The sequence below is a fragment of the Armigeres subalbatus genome, chromosome 1 (assembly GCF_024139115.2).
Source record: "Armigeres subalbatus isolate Guangzhou_Male chromosome 1, GZ_Asu_2, whole genome shotgun sequence".
Taxonomy (NCBI): Eukaryota; Metazoa; Arthropoda; class Insecta; order Diptera; family Culicidae; genus Armigeres; species Armigeres subalbatus.
Window position 1 is genome coordinate 228,338,770 of NC_085139.1, and position 21,023 is coordinate 228,359,792.

The window sequence follows — 21,023 nt, forward strand, 5'->3', positions numbered from 1 at the left end:
CAGAGAGAATAGTAGTTCGCCGTACGCCGTATCCTAGTGATTGCTGCAGAAATTTCTTTATTAAGGTGACGTCTTCGGCGATTTGACCTTTATTAAATATGATTTTGTGATAGAAGGCCTAGTCGACTCAGAGCTCGACTAATTGAGGTCAGTATGTGTACAAAAGTGTGTCCTCTCTCATCCCGATAGGTGATTTAATCTGAACTTTCAAAAGAACGAGAACGTATATTTTCTTGCCAATATCTTCTTCTTCTTCATTGGCATTACATCCCCCACTGGGACATTGCCGCCTCGAAGCTTAGTGTTCATTAAGCACTTCCACAGTTATTAACTGCGAGGTTTCTAAGCCAAGTTACCATTTATGCATTCGTATATCACAGGGGCATGCTACTGTCATCATTTCGCCTACTCAACATGGTTATGTTTTTATTTTGGTTTCGTGCACGGTAAAAAATCAACACGCTCAATTTAACTGTTCCATCTATTGAATAATCAACTTTAAAATCACTATTATTGGAAATGATATTCCTTTGATTTTGAAGTGGTGTCACACCTTTCACGAGTGTGTTGAATGCAGACAATTCCATAACATCAACACTGTTGATCAAAGTGCTACTCACTGGATGTTGAAATGATTAGCACTTCGATCAGCACCAATAATGTCTCCACTAGAATTGAAAGTGCTATGCTATTGAATTCACAGGTTCAAGGCTATTGATTTAAGAGTGGAGCGATATTGGTGTTGTTCTAAAAATAGATGACAGTTCTTTCATCTGTTCTGCTTACTTCAAGAGGTATTTCGAAGTGTGAGATGGAGTCATGGTAAGACGGAGGACTTTCAAGCAAAGGTATGTTATTCAAATCTAAGCTGAGGTTTTAAATTCAAAACATTGTGCACGTCAAATGGAAGTGGTGGTCTTTGAATGCGACAAGCTCAGCTATTGATATTGATTTGATTCCAAAGTAGTGTATATTCAAATGCAGAACAGTTCGTATGGACGTGTATATTTTTTACCGTGTGTTGTTGATGCATACCGTGCATACGTGGCAAACGTAAACATAAACATTTTTTAGTTGTGCGTTGAAATTTTCAAGTTCGTGGAGAACATCGTAGTTTTCACCTTTTTTTATAGCCTAATTAGTGCTAATTGGAGGAAATAGCAGCAGTATGCGGTGCTTAATAGCGTCATGCATAAACGATATGCATTTGCGCAAAGAAAACGGCGGTTCTTCAACACACAGGTAACCGTGAACCGAACGTAAACATTACTTTTCTAAGGTTATTTTTTCCACTCAACATTCCAATTACAGGATTCCGACGAATCCGGACAGGAACGCCCGCTGGATTCAAATTTTATCCGGAACAGATTGCTTCATGGGTGAGAACGCGAGGATATGTTCGAGACACTTCTACGAAACTGATTTCGTTTTGGTGAACGGGAGAAGGAAGCTCAAGAAGGATGCGATACCTCGTTTATTTCTAACGGAGATAGACGAACAGTATGCCGTAGCCATAGCTTTGAATGACCGCTACGCTAAAGTCAGGGTACCACTTGGCACCATAACGAATCAGCAACAAATACCATCAAACAGTGACTCTGATGTCGGAACAATTCGAGCACGCCTACAGCTGAACCTTTTGGCTTCGGATAGCGATGATCCCGTTGGGTTCAAAGAGAAACCATCACCACAAAAATCCACAGTAGGCCAGACAAATCAGCTGCCTCAATCGAAACATCTAAGCATCGGACTGACATCGACAGATCAGCCGACTCAATCGAACTACCTAAGTATCGGACCGACATCAATTACACAGTATTCACCAGTGCATCCGGTCGTTCCAGTGAACCATATGCCACCTATCAAAAGCACAAACGCGACTCCTATGGTTAACTCAACAGCAGGGATCAAACGGTCAGTATTAAGTTAATTTATTTATGCTACAATCACTCATTAAATGTGGTAAATTTTAGGATCAGATATGCAGGTGATGTAAAGAATATTTCATCGCTCACACCACAGCAAGCACTACAGGCGATTCCAGTGATTCAGAATCAGCTTCAACGGTCTGAAAAACGTACAAACCGTCTCAAGCAGCAAAATATACATTTGCGAAAGAAAGTTGCCAAATTTTCTAGTATTATGACTGAACTGAAGAAGCACGATTTGATCAACGGTCAAGGAGAACTGATTTTACAGGTAAATGATTTAAAACAAATCCGTTACGCATAATCATTTAATATTAGTGAATGAGTCTGTAAACGTACCACGTTGAGTTTTAAAGTGAATATCATCGGTTTTATTCACCTGAATATTTATATATTTATTCCAGGAACTGGATAGGAATACTGAACTGTATAGAAACTTTTGTATGGACAACAAGGTGGATTCTTTAGCTCTGATATGCGAAGATTTGCGACAACACTCAATTTTTACTCTGCAAAAGCTTATCAATTCGTCCGAGAATCATTCCAGAATACGCTTCCTCACCAACGCTCCATCGTAAGATGGTACCGTTCTATCAATGGTGAACCTGGATTGACCTTTGAATCACTAGCTGCGATTGAAGCAAAAAGCGAAGGCCCTTAATGGGCGTCCGCTTCTCGTTAGCCTCTGTATGGATGAGGTCGCAATCAGACAGCATACGGAATGGAATCAGTATAGGAAGAAATTTGAAGGTACTGTTGACTTTGGAGACTCTTTTAGTTTTCTCAATGCTACCACTGAAGACGGCTTACATGTAGCTAAAGAAGCATTAGTTTACATGATCTCATCTGTGGAGGAAAACTGGAAAATTCCTGTGGCTTTCTTTTTCATTAACGGCATTGGAGCATCGGACAAGAAATCGTTAACTGAGACCATACTGACTGCACTTCACGACGTAGGAGCAACGGTGATCGGGCTTACTTTCGACGGAACGGCCACTAATATTGCAATGGCCAATGCTTTGGGTTGCAACCTTCGTGTCAACAATAAACCGTTCAAAACAAACTTCAAGCATCCATCTACCAACGAAAATGTCTTTGTTATTCTCGATGCTTGTCACATGCTGAAGCTCGTGAGAAACATGTTTGCTTCCAACAGGTGCCTTCTAACAGCAAGTGGAATAGCTGATTGGAACTATGTGCAGAAACTTAATGAGAAGCAAAATCTATCAGGTATAAATACTATAATATAACTAATATACAAATTAACTTTTAAATATGAATTATTCTAGGCATGAAGATAGCTCAGAACTTGTCGGATCGTCATGTGCATTTTCAGAATCAGAAAATGAAAGTTCTATTAGCTGCCCAAACGCTGAGTGAAAGTGTTGCAAATGCACTCGAATCTTTGAAATTCATCGATCCTGAGTTTGCCAACGTGGATGCAACGATTGAGTTCATCAGAGTCTTCAACGATGTTTTTGATATCATGAACTCGAAAAATTTCGCTGCGAATGGCTTCAAAAAACCAATGTGTGAGGCAAATTTTGACAACTTGAATGCAGTTATGACATCCGCCGAGCTCTTCATCCGGGGTATTATGTTACCGTCCCATGAAAGTATCCTCACAAGTCCCTGTAAAACTGGGTTTCTAGGATTTTTAGTGAATATCCAAAGTTTTCGGGATATGTACATTGAGTATGTACGGGAGAAAAAACTGTTGTCTCATATTGCCACCTACCGCTTTAGTCAAGACCACGTTGAAACGTTTTTTGCTGCAATTCGTGCTAAGGGGGGATGTAATAATAATCCGACCGTGTCTCAATTTAAGGCTGCGTATAAAAGATTGATTACGCACAATAGTATTAAGAGTACGTCGAAAGCTAATTGCGTGGATTTTAATGAATCGGTGATGTTGGTAGCTGAAGAGAAAACGAAGCAATGTTTGAGCAGAATGAATGACCGCCGCTTTAAAAATTCAGAAGATGTTGAGGGCTTTGAAACTGTGAAGGCTAGGCTGTTGAATGAAATGCCTTGTGTAGATACGTTCACGGACGATTCTTTCATAGGCACAGCTTTGCAACGGAACTCACATTCTGTACAAAAGAAACTTCTCCAAGCAGTTCGGTGCAAAAAATGTGTGGACGGTATATTAGGTGATCAAACAGTTGGGCTTGTGAGCAAAAGCATCTATCTCATATGTAAAGTGACTGAGCTTGAATTTACGATCCTGGTTTCAGATAAGAAAAGTTTCAATGTGGCTAAGTATTATGAGGTGCTGTTTGGTTGTACAATGCAGAGACTTCAATGTCAGTTTGAGGAAGTGTTCAGTAACTTGACTCGGCATATTATTGAAGATAATGAGCCTAGTGACAACCATAGGATTTATCTGATGAAGATAATAATTGATTTTTATTTGGATCTCAAATTGGCATGCTACGCCAAGACAGTCATTCCATTCAAGCAATCTACTAGAAGCAAGTTCACTAAACTTATTTTGTTTGAGGGTCATTAATCATTTGTTCTAAACAAACCGAATTGAAGAATATACAGTATGTAAACCATTGAACTTATTTGGGAACAATAAAACTCAATTTCAAACATTTAAAATTAAGCTTTTTTCTAAACTTTTCAGCTGCTAATTTTACCCTGCTCAAATAAACTGTAATTAAGATGGCATAGGCCCTCCTTGAGGCCCTCCTTTAGCCGTGCGGTAAGACGCGCGGCTACAAAGCAAGACCATGCTGAGGGTGGCTGGGTTCGATTCCCGGTGCCGGTCTAGGCAATTTTCGGATTGGAAATTGTCTCGACTTGCCTGGGCATAAAAGTATCATTGTGCTAGCCTCATGATATACGAATGCAAAAATGGTAACCTGGCTTAGAAACCTCGCAGTTAATAACTGTGGAAGTGCTTAATGAACACTAAGCTGCGAGGCGGCTCTGTCCCCAGTGTGGGGATGTAATGCCAATAAGAAGAAGAAGAAGAAGAAGAAGTAAGATGGCATAGTACGGGAAAGTTAACTAACCACGTAAAGGATTTTTATGGGTTTCTCAAACTTTCTTCCTCCGCTTTGTCATACAAATTAGCGTACGAAAAGAAAAGACCCTTTCCTTCCTGCATTACCCCTACGTACGGCCGCTAATCACAACCGAAATTTTCCTGTTTTTTTTTCAATCCTCCGCTTGCCCCACATAGGGTCAATTTCTTAACCATCGATAAAGTATTATGCGGTGCTTATCCATACGATAAACCTGGTTTAAGGACTAAACGAAGTTAAAAATAATCGGCCCTTGGAAATCTCATCTCAAGTAGGTTATCTATAATCTGCATTGTCGAAAAATCGTCACGATTTATTGCAAAGTCAGTCGACCAAGAATTACGACAAGATAAGCAAGATTCAATTTCATATAATTCAACATTAACAGATAACAGAGAATCACGTTTCTCGATAGCCTGATGATGTATGCAATTTCATAATAGTTTGTAACTTAATTTCAAAAGTATAGACACCCGATGACTGATTGATTTATCACTTGGTTGAGATAATGCTAGATATATTTAATAATAAAGCTCGATGATTTATTACAATGGCACGCAATTTGAAAAATAATTTGGAAATTGAAAAAATACTACATCTTTTCATCGAGAAATAATTAATTACCCAAAATACGTAAAATTGTACTATGATCCGCCTACCCTAATGAGCCTTTTCTTGGGGTAAACTCAACAAAAAGTGGGTACCAATATGCGAAGTACCAAAACGCATGTGAGGTAGATGGGTTATCTATGGATTTTGACAGCTGTGTCGCCCCTCTGGTATATCATGAGGCTAACACGATGATAATTTTATGCCCAGGAAGGTCGAGATAATTTCCGAACCGAAAATTGCCTAGACCGGCACCAGAAATCGAACCCAGCCACCTTCAGCATGGTCTTTCTTTGTAGTCACGCATCTTACCGCACAGCTTAAAGATGACGTATCTTTTTTTTTTCAATCCGTCCCTTTTCGAAAAATCCAGTATTTCCTGCTCAAGTTCTGAAACAGATGGCAAAAAGACAAATATTAATACTTCAGAAATGTAGCCTAGAAAAACTGAAAGAAGCAACTGAACCGATCAAATTGTTTCCTGCAGCATGCTTTCTACCCCGATCGCATAAGAAAATATGAAGGAGCCACATATAGAATTAAATATTCAAATCTGACCAGTTAGGCTTTCCTTACAAGGCTAATCTCACTGACGGACACTGTGTGATTACGCGATTATAATTTGTGTCGTGATTTCTGTTCATTCATTGCATTGACGCGCTGCTGTTGGCAATAATCGATTTTTACGAGACCTTTTCAAAAATGCATAAGCGCGGTTTAAAGTTCCATCCCTTGATTTCTGGATAATTTAAATAATCGAACCGCGAAATGGACACACGTTAGTTTGCTTTGAGGCGCTATGTTTTAAGCACGTTTGAGGATTTGCAAGCGATAGTAACCATGTGGTGCCCTACGGGACTTCTGGTGTTGTGGTTGTACGTTGGTACCAGCAGAATTGCTGCGCAAAATAGTTCGACCGTTTCCGATGAGGACGGAAGTCTGGTGATTGGAATAGGTGATGCTTTGAACTGTAATCCTATTATACTCAAACTATATTTGCTTCTTATTCGGAAAATTGATTTTTCATAATCTAATAATGAGGTGAATCGCGTTGATTTCAAAACTACATCACGCTTTTAGGTGATTATATAACAGAGTCGGAAATCGGCCATCCTGGAAGCTACGTGCTTTTTTTCAACAGATCAAATTCTTTTGTGGACACAATTGCCATGGCCGGAACTGTACCTGGGACCTTAATTCTATTATGGAATTGTACAAATTTAGATCAACTGCAAAACGTATCTTGCGACATTTTAAACTTTATGATTTTGAAAGACAAGCCCAGCCGATTTATTCCCATTTTGATCTGGGCTAGGAAAGAAAATCAAATAATCGGATTAAGTCCGATTTGCATTAAATTTTTATTCTCTAAATAATTGATAACTTGGCGGAATTGCCCACAATGATAATCCAATGCTGCTTAACCATAAAAGTCTCTTAGGTAATATTGTCACGATATCGTTTACTTATAAAAGTTTCTCTCAAAGGAATCATGGGGCAAAAAAGGCACTATTACCGCTAAGTGGATTAATATGGGTTTTTCTATTCATTTTTCATCCATTTAGCTTACATCTAAAGGGATAACGCCGGATCAACAATTTGACACCACAATACACGGTTCGAGGCCTCATCTTTTCATCCTCGGTTGCACCCCACGCTCACCAAGTCGTTCTGTACTTGGTCAGCCCACCAGCCCAACCAACCTCGCTGCGCTCCACACCTTCATTTACCTGTCGGGTCTTGCAGGGTTGCTGTCCGGTATTCTTGCAACATGCTCTACCCATCGTACCCTTCCATATCCAACCTACTTCAGCAACCTTCTGGATACTGGGTTCGCCGTAGAGTTGGGCGAGCTCGTGATTCATTCTTCGCAGCCACACACCGTACTTTTGCACACCGCCAAGGTGGTCCTAATCACGCATCTCTCGAATACCCCGAGTGCATGCAAGCCCTCCTCGAGCATGGTCATGTCCGTAAGGCACCAGCGTTCTGAGTACTGAGTACATGATACATTTGGTGCTGGTGTGAATCTTTTTTGACTTCCCGACTTCCACAAATTCTTCTTATTTCACGACTAACATAATTATCATCCGTTAGCAAGGATCCAAGGTTGACGAATTCATCGACCACCTCTAAGGTATCTTCGTCTATTCCAACACTGCTTCTCAGGCGGGCCCTGTCGCGCTCGGTTCCGCTTACAAGCATGTACTTTGTCTTCGATGCATTCACCACCAGTCCAACTTTTGTTGCTTCACGTATCATGCGGGTGTACAGTTCTGCCCCTTTGCAAATGTTCGGCCGACAAGACAATGTCCATGTCATCCGCGGAACAAAAAAAATGACTGGATGTGTTGAAAATCGTAGCCCGGCTATTACACCCGGCTCTACGCTTGACACCTTCTAGCGCAATGTTGAACAACAGGCACGAAAGTCCATCACATTGTTCGCGATTCGAACGAACTGGAGTGTTCGCCCGGAATCTTCACACAGTTTAGCACACCATCCAACGTTGCTTTGATCAGTCTGGTAATCTTCCCAAGGAAGCTGTCCTCGTCCATAATTTTCCATAGCTACACGCGGTGTATACTGTCGTATGCCGCCTTGATATCGATGAACATATGGTGCGTTGGCATCTCAGATTCACGGCATTTTTTAAGGATTTGCCGTACAGTAAAGATCTGGCCCGTTGTCGAGCGGCGGTCAACAAAGCCGGCATGATAAGTTCTCACGAATTCATTGGTGACAGACAACTGAAGATGATCTGGGATATTACTTTGTAGGCGGCACTTAGGATGGTCATCGCTAGAAAGTTCTCACACTCCAGCTTGTCGCCTTTCTTGTATATGATCCCTTCCTTCCACTCCTCCGGTAGCTGTTCAGTTTCCCAGATTCTGACTATCAGTTTGTGCAGACAAGTGTCCAGCTTTTCCGGGCCCAGCTTGATGAGCTCAGCAACGATACCATCCTTCATCTGATTTATTGGTCTTTAGCTGTTGGATGGCATACTTAACATTCCTCAAGGGTAGGGCTGGTTGGCTTCCATCGTCCGATGAACTGACGTAGTCGTCTCCTCCGCTGTCTTGACTCTCATGCCATTTAGGCGTTCCTTGAAGTGCTGCTTCCACCTTTTGATCACCACACGTTCGTCCGTCAACATGCTCGTATCCAAATCCCTGCACATCTCGGCTCGAGGTACGAAGCCTTTGCGGGATGCGTTGAGCTTCTGATAGAACTTGCGTGTTTCTTGAGAACGGCACAGCTGTTCCATCTCCTCGCACTCCGCTTCTTCCAGGCGGCGTTTCTTCTCCTGAAAAAGGCGGGTCTGCTGTCTCCGCTTCCGTCTATAACGTTCAACGTTCTGCTGGGTACCTTGCTGGAGCGCGACAGCCCGCGCTGTGTCCTTCTCCTCCAGAATCTGTCTGCACTCTTCGTCGAACCAATCGAGCCGTCGACTTTGTCCCACATACCCGACGTTGTTCTCCGCTGCTTTGTAATGGCTGCTTTAACTGTACTCCAGCAGTCCTCAGGAGGGGCCCCATCGAGCTCACCCTCTTCCGGCAATGCTGCTTCGAGATGCTGCGCGTATGCAGTGGCGACATCAGGTTGCTTTAGTCGCTCTAGGTCTTACCGCGACGGCCGTCGGTACCGAGCATTGTTGATGACGGATAGTTTTAGGCGCAGTTTAACCATTACCAGATAGTGGTCAGAGTCGGATTTGCTGGGTTAGAAGCTCAGGACTGTAAAATGGAGTCCATTTTATTCCTTCAAGTACGCGCTACCCAGCATTTGCCATGCCTTTTAGTTCTGGGGTTTTCCAATTAGTTCTAAAAACCAGCTGTCGACGTTTTATTCATGATTCGGCAAGATAAAACAAATAGACGGACCAGCTCAGGGAAGTGACCAGAGCTCGGAAAGCATTGACACTCATCTTGATACTTATAATCCTTCGTGGTATTTCTCTCCTTCTTCAATGGCTCTTTATTCCAACACTATGCTCGGGAAGCATCTGTCAATAAACATTCATAATATTTTCAATTTATGAAGTTTGGCCCGAGGTTTGGCCTCCACTTTCAGAAATGTTACTGAAATCAAGGAGGTCTATTAACTCGTATGTATATTATCCCAATGTTCTATAAATAAGACAGCTTTTATGAACAATCAGCAAGCTGGACCTAACTTCTAAGCGTTAATTGGTTGTTCTATTATTTTTTCCTATTGCAGTTGTGGTTTACGAGCTTGAACAACCAGAAGTACCTGCACTTACGTCTCAAGCCATTAGATCTTTTCTGGCTAACGCCAATGGTGTGTCGGTATTTGACTACTACATTGTCTATAATCGAGAGCACGTGATCTTTACGGACAATGCTGAACGTAACCATAACTGATGTATTAAATCATATTCTATGAACTGATGTGTCGTTTATATTTTCTAGTTTGCTCCGCTATGAACAAAGGCGTCAGTGCCATTGTAGACTTCACCTGGACGGATAGCAACCGCATTATGACCGCAGCTAACAATTTCAATGTTCCGTACATCCATGCCGACGTATCTTCGCAAACCTTCTTGAAGGTGCTCGAGAACTATCTTCGTGCCCGTGGAGCTAATGACGTAGTGCACATTTTCGACTCCACCGAAGCAGCCGATTCGGCTATTTACTTCCTAATTACCGAGTCGCAGTTGCGTACGATCATATTCGATCGTCTTAGCGATACGTCGATCGCACGAATCAAAGCCGTCCGACCGTATCCGTCGTTTTTTACTATCACCGCTAAGACCGCCGATATGAACGATCTGTTTAAGAAGGCCCTTGCCCACGGTTTGGTGATAAAACCGGACAAATGGAACTTGATCTTCTTAGAGGCCAATACCGATGGGTTCGAATATCACGATTTATATCCGACCATGAGCAGACTGATTCTGGATAGCAGCACTTGTTGTACGCTGCTTAACGTGGAAAGCGATGGTGATTGTGCGTGCCCCGATGGCTTCAAGCCATGGGAATCTCATCTGGGCAACGTTGTGAAGAGTGTTCTTGAAAAAGTTCAGTTGGATCAGCTACCAGTGATAAGTCTGGATGATTGCAGCGTGATTCAACCAGCGGTTGGAAACATATCTGATATAGTGAGGGACCTCCGGAATGATACTCGCTATTGGATGCCTGATGGCAGACGTATCTTGCGATACAATTTGAACGTTTCAATTTGGACGTCTACGGAGGATGACAGCTCTGTTGCGGTACATCTCGGAACGATCGAAAAAGGCGAAGTTGTGCCCTTCGATGGGCAGAAAATCAAGCCGACCAAGCGATATTTTCGCGTAGGAACTACCGAGGTCTGATAATGGTATTAGTTTTATGCTTCTAAATAACGATTCATGTTTCCAGTCTATTCCTTGGGCCTACCGCAAACGTGATCCTCTTACCAATGAGTTAATGCTCAATTACGTCGGAGAACCAATATGGGAAGGATATTGTATAGATTTCCTGCATCAATTATCCAAGGTGATGAACTTCGACTACGACCTGGTATCACCAAAGAAGGGAAGCTTCGGCATGAGAGATAAGTCAGGTAACTGGGATGGCTTGGTTGGAGATTTAGTGGTAGGTGAGATCGACTTTGCCATGGCTTCGATGAAGATGACTGCGGAGAGAGAGGAGGTTGTGGACTTTGTAGCTCCGTATTTTGAACAGACTGGAATTCTGATTGTAATGCGCAAGCCTGTGCGTGAGACTTCTCTGTTCAAGTTTATGACTGTTTTGCGATTGGAAGTTTGGCTAAGCATATTGTTAGCGATTGTGGCAACTGCAGTGATGTTATGGTTGCTGGATAAATTCTCGCCATATAGCGCTAAGAACAATAAAGAAGCTTACCCGTACGAGTGCCGGTAAGCTATTCAGATCATGATATGTGCATAACATAATTTTTCAAATAATTCGTTTTACAGTGACTTCACCCTGAAGGAAAGCTTCTGGTTCGCATTGACTTCGTTCACCCCACAAGGTGGTGGAGAGGCACCAAAAGCTCTTTCTGGACGTACCTTGGTGGCCGCGTACTGGTTGTTTGTTGTTCTAATGTTGGCCACTTTCACTGCAAATCTGGCAGCGTTCCTTACTGTTGAACGTATGCAGACTCCGGTTCAATCCCTGGAACAGCTATCCCGCCAAAGTCGTATCAAATATACGGTTGTGAAGGACTCTGATACGCACGATTACTTCAAGAACATGAAAAACGCAGAAGATGTTCTGTATCAGATGTGGCGGAATTTGACACTCTCCAGCGGAAACGACCAGGCGCAATATCGCGTTTGGGACTACCCGATCAAGGAACAGTATATCAACATCCTGGCTGCCATCGAATCGGCAAATCCGGTTACATCAGCCGAAATAGGATTCCAGCGAGTCAATGATGGGTTGGAGGCAGATTTTGCCTTCGTTCATGATTCAGCGGAGATAAAATACGAAATATCGCGCAATTGTAACCTAACGGAAGTGGGGGAAGTCTTTGCCGAACAGCCGTATGCGATCGCGGTACAACAGGGAAGTCATCTGCAGGATGAATTCAGTTACTACATTCTAGAGCTGCAGAAAGAACGCTACTTTGAATCGTTGACAGCCAAGTTTTGGAACAATTCCGTACGTGGAGTTTGTCCGAATACTGACGACAGCGAAGGAATCACATTGGAGAGTCTGGGTGGAGTGTTCATAGCAACGCTTGTTGGGTTGGCGCTAGCGATGGTTACTCTGGCCGGCGAGGTTCTATACTATCGTCGAAAGGATCGGAAGACTAAGATGATTAAGGTGGAACCATTGAATGACGGGAAGGGAAAAGGGGGGAAAGACAAGCATTCGCTAACGTTTAAAAATTTGCTTAACACCACTGACATGAAGAACAACCTGAACAAGGTCGTGGAAAAGAAGATTCCGAAAGAGATTACGATTGGAAACAAATTCGTACCGGCATCAGAGAAGCAGCAGAAAATTAGTTATATATCAGTGTTTCCAAAGAATCCAAATAATTAAATCACAGAGAATAGTTATCGAACGCGAAAAATAAGCCTTATAATAGCCTATTTAGAATACAAGCTTTATCCATTGATAAAGACTAAAGAGTATAGAGAGTCAAAGTTCTCACAATTTATTTTCTTCTAATATGATATGAAGTGGGGGCCCTCCTTATCCGTGCGGTATGACGCGCGGCTACAAAGCAATACCATGCTGAGGGTGGCTGGGTTCGATTCCCGGTGCCGGTCTAGGCAATTTTCGGATTGGAAATTGTCTCGACTTCCCTGGGCATAAAAGTATCATCGTGTTAGCCTCATGATATACGAATGCAAAAATGATAACATGGCTTAGAAACCTCGCAGTTCATAACTGTGGAAGTGCTTAATGAACACTAAGCTGCGAGGCGGCTCTGTCCCAGTGTGGGGATGTAATGCCAATAAGAAGAAGAAGATGACATGAAGTGGTAAAGCTTATAATCTGAACCTGCTATAAGAGCCCACCCTTAATGTTTACTGCACAAATACATCCAAACACACAGCATATTATGTCACACTATTTGGGACTCAGCATTGCTAATTATGTTCCTGATTTATAGCCAAAATGTTGTTTTGTGAGATCGATCAGTGTGCGAAATCAAATCATAATTCTCAAAATTATGTTAAGGAAAGGTTTTATGTATGTTTACTAAATTTAATCAAAAATAAAATGTATTCTCATAGCAGTTTTGTTGTTTTACTTTTCTGTTTTGATGATGAACGAGTAATACTATGTTCGCACTAGGGCCTTGTAACATATTATTCGGCTATTCATTTCATTTATTTAGGGTCTGTCTCAATTGGATAATTAAACTGAAATTAAACTTAAAAGTGACATTTCAATAATTATCAAATAACCCTGCTCGCAGAGCAAGATTACTTTTGACAGATATCGAATCATTTTCCATCGATGTCCTATTGGAATTGCTGGGTAGCACCAGCCATTCTTATAACGGGGTGATTTTTTAATTTTCGAACTGTCACTTTTAAGTTTAATTCTCCAAATGAGACAGAGCCTAAACAGATAACACTGAATCAACAATTTGACGCCACAATACACGGTTCGAGGCCGCATCTCTCCATCCTCGAATACGCCCACGCTCGCCAAGTCGTTTTGCACCTGGTCTGCCCATCTCGCTCGCTGCGCTCCACGCCGTCTCGTACCTGCCGGATCGGAAGCGAACATCATCTTTGCAGAATTGCTGTCCGGCATTCTTGCAACATGTCCTGCCCATCGTACCCTTCCGGCTTTAGCTACCTTCTGGATACTGGGTTCGCCGTAGAGTTGGGTGAGCTCATGGTTCATTCTTCATATTCAACCGAATATTGACAGTCCAGAGACCACTATGAATGTGTCTGGAAGTGAGCTGACAAGTGAAGAAAGGTGCGGACTTCCGATTCTGTTTTTGCGCACTTGTATTACACAAGTTCAATACATTTTGGCTTGTAACGATTCGGAGCAGTTTTTGCCTTTGTCTAATCATTGTTCGTTATCTATTGAGAGTGATTTCTGCAAACCCTTAGGGGCAGCAGAGATTATGTCCAAGGGCTTGACGATCCCTCCTCAGGCCATCTGCGAGTTGTGGTGCCTGCCTAGGATGTGGTGGGGTTTGACAGTGGGCTCTGTTAAACTTCTATAAAAAGTTGAATGTATCCTGCAGCTCAAAGCGCACAAGCCCAAGTCCTGGTGTTTGTTAGGTGGAACGCTAAACAGATCTGACACGACACGGCCCTCCGACGAGACAGGAGGTTTGCGCAGACCCAATAAGCCGCCTTTAAAAACAACCATTACGAACGACATAGAAGAAAATACGACTCGATACAATCGGTAACGACCTAGGCGACGAATTAAGAATCACGATTGAAAGCTTGGAACATGGAACTGCAAGTCGCTAGGCTTCGCAGGTTGCGACAGGATAATCTACGATGAATTACATCCCCGCAACTTCGACGTCGTAGCGCTGCAGGAAATCTGCTGGACAGGACAGAAAGTGTGGAAAAGCGGGCATCGAGCGGCTACCTTCTACCAAAGCTGTGGCACCACCAACGAGCTGTGAACCGGCTTCATAGTGCTGGGAAAGATACGCCAACGCGTGATTGGGTGGCAGCCAATCAACGCAAGGATGTGCAAGCTGAGGATAAAAGGACGATTCTTCAACTATAGTATCATCAACGTGGACTGCCCACACGAAGGGTGACCCGACGACGAGAAAGAAGCGTTCTATGCACAGCTGGAGCAGACATACGATGGATGCCCACTGCGGGACGTCAAAATCGTCATCGGCGACATGAACGCACAGGTAGGAAGGGAGGAAATGTATAGACCGGTCATCGGACTGGTTAGTCGGCACACCGTATCAAATGATAATGGCCAACTTCGGTAGCACATTCTTTCCCAACAAAAATATCCACAAGGTCACATGGAGATCACCTAACCCAAAAACCGAATCGACCACGTTCTAATCGACTTACTTACATTTACCGCAGTGCGAATATTGAATCGGACCACTACCTCGTTGCAGTATGTCTGCGCTTAAAACTCTTGACGGTGTACAACACGCGTCGGGGTCGTCCACCGCGGTTAAACATTGGGCGGCTACAAGACGGTAGACTAGCCCAAGACTACGCGCAGCAGATGGAAGTGGCACTCCCAACGGAAGAGCACCTAGGCGCACCGTATCTTCAAGATGGCTGGAGAGATATTCGATCCGCCATTGGAAGTACGATGCCCCCGGATCAGAGAAACGACTGGTATGAGTTAACGTTCTACCACAGGTGTTCGCCGTACGTCAGGTATTGCAGAAATGCCGCGAATACAACGTGTCCACACATCATCTATTTATCAACTTCAAAGCCGCATCTGATACAATCGATTGGGACCAGCTATGGCAGCTAATGCACGAAAACGGATAGACTGATACGATTGATCAAGGCGACGATGGATCGGGTGATGAGTTTCAGGGGCATTCTCGAGTCTCTCCGAAACGCGCAGAGGGTTACGGCAAATTGATGGTCTTTCGTTCCTGCTATTCAACATCGCTTTGGAGGGAGTAATATGAAGGGAAGAGATTGACACGAGTGGTACGATTTTCACGAAGTCCGTCCAGTTATTTGGTTTCGCCGACGACATTGATATTATGGCACGTGAGGATGCAGTAAGCCTACATCAGACTGAAAAGCGAAGCTAAACGGATTGGACTAGTCATCAACACGTCGAAGACGAAGTACATGATAGGAAGAGGCTCAAGAGAGAACAACGTAAGTCACCCACCACGAGTTTGTATTGGTGGTGACGAAATCGAGGTGGTTGAAGAATTCGTGTACTTGAGCTCACTGGTGACCTCCGATAACAATACCAGCAGGAAAATGCTGCGTATCATCTTTGGTGGGGTGCAAATGGCGACGGTACGTGGAGGAGAATGAACCATGAGTTGCATCAGCTGTTGGGAGAGCCATCCATTGTACACACCGCGATGTAGTGAGACTTTAGTGCCACCGCGGTGAACAATGTACGTTCGTCAAGGTGCAGAGCCTGGCGCTCGAACAAAAAACACGGCGAGAAAGGTGGATATTGCAAGCAAGAAGCCAGATTGTTTCGTGCTAACACTGCAAAGGGCAGATAGCTTGTGCGCAGAACAAGGAACTGCTGCTTCAACAGAGCTACTTGAACGTGACGAAGCAAACTGGGCCTCTACAAACCGGACAAACAACGCCTCCGGCATCGTCAAGCCCGTTTTTGCAAGCACAACTACACAAGACAAACGCAGCTAATCGTTATAATCAATGCGAAAAAAAATCACAGAGCCAAACATCCGGCCACGAGGCGAGAATCTGTTTGGTTTCTTCTCGAGCCTCTTATGCAGAAGAAGCAGTTCGGCAGCAATAACAACAACGGGATAGACTTTTTATACGAACATGTAATCCCTCTGGACGACCCGTCGAACGAAGCGTGCATGGAGGCAGCAGATATACTATCTGCTATCAGCGCGAGCGCACCCAAACGATCCCACGATGGTGACTTGATCCCAGGAAAATTCTTTATCCGCATATTCTGCGTAATTTATCGCGGGTATACTCCGGTGAGTATAATGAACATTAGGCACAAAGGACGTATTCAATACGATTGATGACGACGCTGAATTGCGCTGGTGAGAAAATTCTCACAAAAATGTGGATGCAGCCTCTTCAAATAGTGACGTTACACCATGTTGAACACCTTCGGTACATCCAAATTGTGGTACCTCTCGTAGATGCTGCCTCCACAGGGAATACATACAGCGAACAAATTTTCGACGATGGGTACATTCCTGTACAGGGGTATAGTCGCTCTCGTGCCGATTGTTCAATTGGCCCGGAAAAGGGAACATGGTGGTTAGAACATGCACATCCCGTACCTCAAAAGACGCAGTTTGTCTTTGAAGAGACCGATTTCCTTTTCTACTATAGATCCCTTCTCATGCAAGTTGATCCAAACCCTGTCATTTCATTAGATCATCTCGACGCCGACATCACAATAATCCTATCATGCTTATCGTAAACATCTCACCAACTAAAATTCCTCCGCCAATCAAACCCATAAGTATTCCGTGCAACAAACGGAACGGCCCAAGGTGCAAAAAACAGTCCGACGATTATAAGGTCATAAACCTAAAAAATTGAAATACCAGAAGTGTGTTGTTTTTCGATTTGCTTACAACGTCTTCCAGCTTTGTCTAGTCGGCTATTTGGATAATACTTTCGAAGTTTAAAAAACCAAAACTCCTTTAGCGTCCGTTGAGACTCAATTGTCTTTATTTTTCGTGCCTTTTCGCTTTCAGTTCCTTTTTTCACTCGTTCGCTGTTTCTTTTTGATACAACAGTATTTGACTTAAACGCTATTTTATTTCAATTGTTTTCTTGATTTTCCATCTTCCCTACGTAATTGTTACGTTGTGATTTCTATGTGTTCATTCTTTGACTTGGCTTGTCTAGGGTGCTGTGTCTACCTTTATGTAAACAGTACAAACAAGCTCCGCCATCTTCTAGGGGTGGTCTTTGAGGGTCAACAAATAAGCTGCGGAGATGAACGCACTAGAACTTAAGGAGATTGCAGTCCTATTTTGCATAGGTTGTATCGAACAGTAATCTACAAGTAATACGTAAATTATATGCCGATTATCTATTCCACAATCCACAATTGCTGATCAGTTTACATCTAATGAAACGATTCACTTCTTGATATTGCATTTCAACTCCCCTTCTTCGTTCTGTCACAATGTTTCACTGTCCGCAGGACTTTGCTATTTTGTGTTTCAGAGCTACTACATGTGTAGACATTCATATCAGATTGTATTAGGAACAGTTTTCAGAATTGTTATTCAGTGACTTCTAGTGTGTGGTACCTAACATGAACGGATTCCAGTTTTAATAACGGACACTTCAATCTTAGAGAAAGCAGTGTATGTCTCCTCACTAATTTTATTAAGTCTCAAAAAGTATACAAAACGTTTGTATGCCTAACGTATAATAGCCCTTTTAAGAATGTCTAAGATCTAATCGCTCGAGAGCTGTGATGAATCTTTTTTCCAGTGCCGAATTGCCGGGAGAGTGTTCGAATGTTCATCGTATCTCTAAATGAGTCTAATGAGGTATGGAGGTGCTCAACGGGTGTTGTGTACGTGTCAATGTAAAAAGGATGAATGTAAGCGAAAAAACTTCAACATAATGGTCAAAATCTTCCTATACTCTGTTGGATGGGATAATAGAAAATTCAATTTTCAACTAAAATTATTAAACATGTTTTATATTTTGCAATATATATCATCTGAGTTCAGATATTAACAGAAAAAAACAGGACACAAGCTAGAACCAGATACTTAAAAGTAGCATTAACACTAAAACGTACTTCAGAGTAGTTTGTCCTCCTATAGGGCCTTCTCTATTAACTATCAACCTACCACCCCACTCACAAAGCAAGTGGGTCACCAATAATGTCTTCACAATTGCAATAAGGCGCATTATAAACACAAGCAAAATATAAAATAAATACAATTTAATGTTTGCATTATTTTCCGTTTTTGCTTCTTGGAAAAACATTCTATAAGAATCCTCACAATTAAAGTTCTGATGCTTCCATCCAGAGACTAAACACGCCCAATAAGAGAAACAGAAATTGCGCAGCTTTACCTTGTTAAATTTTATACAACATCATATTACTTTGTTAATATATATAGTTCGGTATTTTTAGCAGCCGTGAAAATGCTCTTTTAGCATTCATAAATATATTACTATTTTGCTCTGTAATGATTTTTTTGCTTTGTTTTTTTTTCTCCTGTTGCTTGGACTAACATTATGCAAGGTTCTTGCTTTGCTTATTCTAAATACTAGTTTTAACTTCTTTCGACTTTTGCCAGCATTTGTATTGTTCTGCTTACTACTATCAGCTTATACATGCGTATATGTGTTTTATTGGTTTTTGTTTAGAGGACTGAACGTTTGACTCAGCAATTTAGTTTATAACTTCTATGGTAGTTAAATTTATTATATTTATGCTAGAGTATGAATTATATTTATAGATTTCTTTTATTACTCACGATTTATTACAAAATACTAGTGCACGGGCGGGGTGGGGATAAAAACGGGAGTCGGGATGCGAGGACAGGAATGAGGATGTGTGTGTATGCGTGCGCGCGTGTTTGTGGATTTGCAAAGACCTCAAGCTTGCGTCGTGCTTTTTACTATTGATCCGGAGCCGGTTTCAGCTCTTTTATCTGCTTGATTAGGTACGCCTTTTCGTCGTTGAACTGTTCGTCCTCGGATCGGTCCGTGTGGAATTTCGTTAGGAAGTCTACCAATTTTTCCTGATTCCGCAGTAGGATATCCAGGATCGGTTTCGGTTTGTTCGGATTCGCTACAAATACCTACAATAAGAAAAAGAGTTTTGTTACAAGTACACTAAATAAAAGTTTACAATTGTTTTACCTTGAACACGTGAAACGCTTCAAACTGAATATTCCGAGATTTTTCTTTAAGCATATTCATCATGAGCTTCAGGTTGTCTGGATTTGAGATGTATTTCGTCATTACCTGTTTTGGATTGAAAAGTATTACAATATATCGCAACATGCTACAAATGGCGGGTGAAAAGTAGACCTGAGCGCCACCGCGCCACGCCGTCAAACAACGTATGTTTGGCAAAACAAAAAAATAAAATAAAAGAAAACCGCCTGACATTTAATCTTTTAAAAAATGTGAAAATTGTTCTTCAGGAACTGTCTTTGAAAATACTTCTTATTTTGATTTTTTTCTTCTGGAATTTCTTCATAAACGCTTTTAGAAATCCCTTCGAGAATTCCTACTGGAAGTCAGAAGTTCCTTCGAGAACTTCTCCAGGATATTTTTCAAAAAGAGATGTCTTCAAAAATTTACCCAAACAGTCCTCCAGGATTTCAGACCAGGGAAATTCTTCGAAAATCTTCGAAAAATCTCTCAGGAGCTTCTTGGGATTTTTCACAAACATTCATTCGGGAATTCTTCCTGAAAAAGGAATTTCATAGAGCAGTCCTGGAGGAATTTTCTGAAGAATTACGCATCAAATTCTCGTAGGGTTTTTTTTGGAGTAGTTTTAGTGGGAATTGTGAACGAATTTTTGAAGTTATTTTCAGGAAAATTATTGGAGGTATTTTTGTAAGAATTCCTTGATAAATTCCTTAAGGATTTCCGAGGTAATTTTTCTAACATATTTCGTAGGAATTCTTGTAGAAATTTTGGGAAGAGTGAATTGATAAATTTTAGGGGGACTTAATAGGGAATTGCCGAAGGAAATTTCTTAAATAATTTCCAGAAGAAATTACGGAGGGATTCTTGTGAATTTTCGAAAGATTTCTCAGAGAAATTTATGAAAGATTAATCGGATGAATTTTCAGAGGAATTTCTTTAGGACCTCTTTAGATTTAGATTTTATTAGATTTTCTGGAAAAAATCTCAACTTTGTTTTCGTAGGAATTTCTGGAGATTTCTGAGAGGTCTCAAGGTAATTTCAATGGAGTTCGTGAAGTAATTCACGAAGAGGTCTTGGAAAATTTTCTGAAGTAACTCCAAACTTCCACAGCAATTTTTGGAAAAACTTCCGATGTAATTCGTGGATGAACTTCCAGAGAGATGTCCAGATGAAACCTCGGAGGAATGCCTGGAGAAACTTCCAAACAAAATCCGAAAGGAGCTTCTGGAGGAGTCCCTGGAAGAACTTCCGGAGGTATTTCCGGAAGAACTTCCGAAGCAATTCCCAGCGGAGATTCCGGAGAAGCTACCCGAGGATTTTTTTGTCTTTATTTGAGAGGTTTTCAGCCCTAGGCTGGCTGACCTCTTAACCCGAGGAATTGTCGTAGGATTTTTCAAGGGACTCCCAGAGAAACTTCCATAGAAATCCCCGAAGGA

The 21,023-nt window shown here is 42.0% G+C and overlaps 3 protein-coding genes across 6 annotated transcripts in view; 2 read left to right on the forward strand and 1 right to left on the reverse strand.

Moving 5' to 3' along the window:
* Positions 1-1,112: 1,112 nt before the first annotated feature.
* LOC134218698 (uncharacterized) lies at positions 1,113-3,223 on the forward strand. The gene is made up of 5 exons (XM_062697726.1): positions 1,113-1,242; positions 1,312-1,914; positions 1,974-2,199; positions 2,558-3,058; positions 3,218-3,223. Exons 1-5 carry the CDS (start codon positions 1,169-1,171, stop codon positions 3,221-3,223), a joined length of 1,410 nt encoding a protein of 469 aa, XP_062553710.1. The 5' UTR covers positions 1,113-1,168.
* Positions 3,224-6,407: 3,184 nt separating this feature from the next.
* On the forward strand, positions 6,408-12,730 carry LOC134211588 (glutamate receptor 3). The gene is made up of 5 exons (XM_062688601.1): positions 6,408-6,527; positions 9,794-9,943; positions 10,006-10,904; positions 10,957-11,456; positions 11,517-12,730. Exons 1-5 carry the CDS (start codon positions 6,413-6,415, stop codon positions 12,589-12,591), a joined length of 2,739 nt encoding a protein of 912 aa, XP_062544585.1. The 5' UTR covers positions 6,408-6,412; the 3' UTR covers positions 12,592-12,730.
* A 4,647-nt stretch (positions 12,731-17,377) lies between these two features.
* The window catches only part of LOC134205843 (protein Mo25), a 40,060-nt gene continuing 36,414 nt past the window's right edge, over positions 17,378-21,023 (reverse strand). For all 4 annotated transcript variants that reach the window (XM_062681466.1, XM_062681469.1, XM_062681468.1 and 1 more), the window contains 2 exons: positions 19,569-19,673; positions 17,378-19,507 (listed from right to left, as the gene is read on the reverse strand). In XM_062681466.1, coding sequence (XP_062537450.1) covers positions 19,325-19,507; positions 19,569-19,673 — 288 coding nt within the window. In that variant the 3' untranslated portion in view covers positions 17,378-19,324. The remainder of the gene's footprint in view (positions 19,508-19,568; positions 19,674-21,023) is intronic.

What these genes read in the sequence shown, in the direction of transcription:
- LOC134218698 (XM_062697726.1), top strand. Translation starts at nt 1,169, where the DNA reads ATGCGGTGCTTAATAGCGTCATGCATAAACGATATGCATTTGCGCAAA. An exon ending in GGCGGTTCTTCAACACACAG is followed by an intron (nt 1,243 to 1,311) that starts GTAACCGTGAAC and finishes TTCCAATTACAG; the next exon opens with GATTCCGACGAATCCGGACA. An exon ending in AAGGAGAACTGATTTTACAG is followed by an intron (nt 2,200 to 2,557) that starts GTAAATGATTTA and finishes TTGAATCACTAG; the next exon opens with CTGCGATTGAAGCAAAAAGC.
- LOC134211588 (XM_062688601.1), top strand. Translation starts at nt 6,413, where the DNA reads ATGTGGTGCCCTACGGGACTTCTGGTGTTGTGGTTGTACGTTGGTACC. An exon ending in CTTTACGGACAATGCTGAAC is followed by an intron (nt 9,944 to 10,005) that starts GTAACCATAACT and finishes TATATTTTCTAG; the next exon opens with TTTGCTCCGCTATGAACAAA. An exon ending in TTCGCGTAGGAACTACCGAG is followed by an intron (nt 10,905 to 10,956) that starts GTCTGATAATGG and finishes TCATGTTTCCAG; the next exon opens with TCTATTCCTTGGGCCTACCG.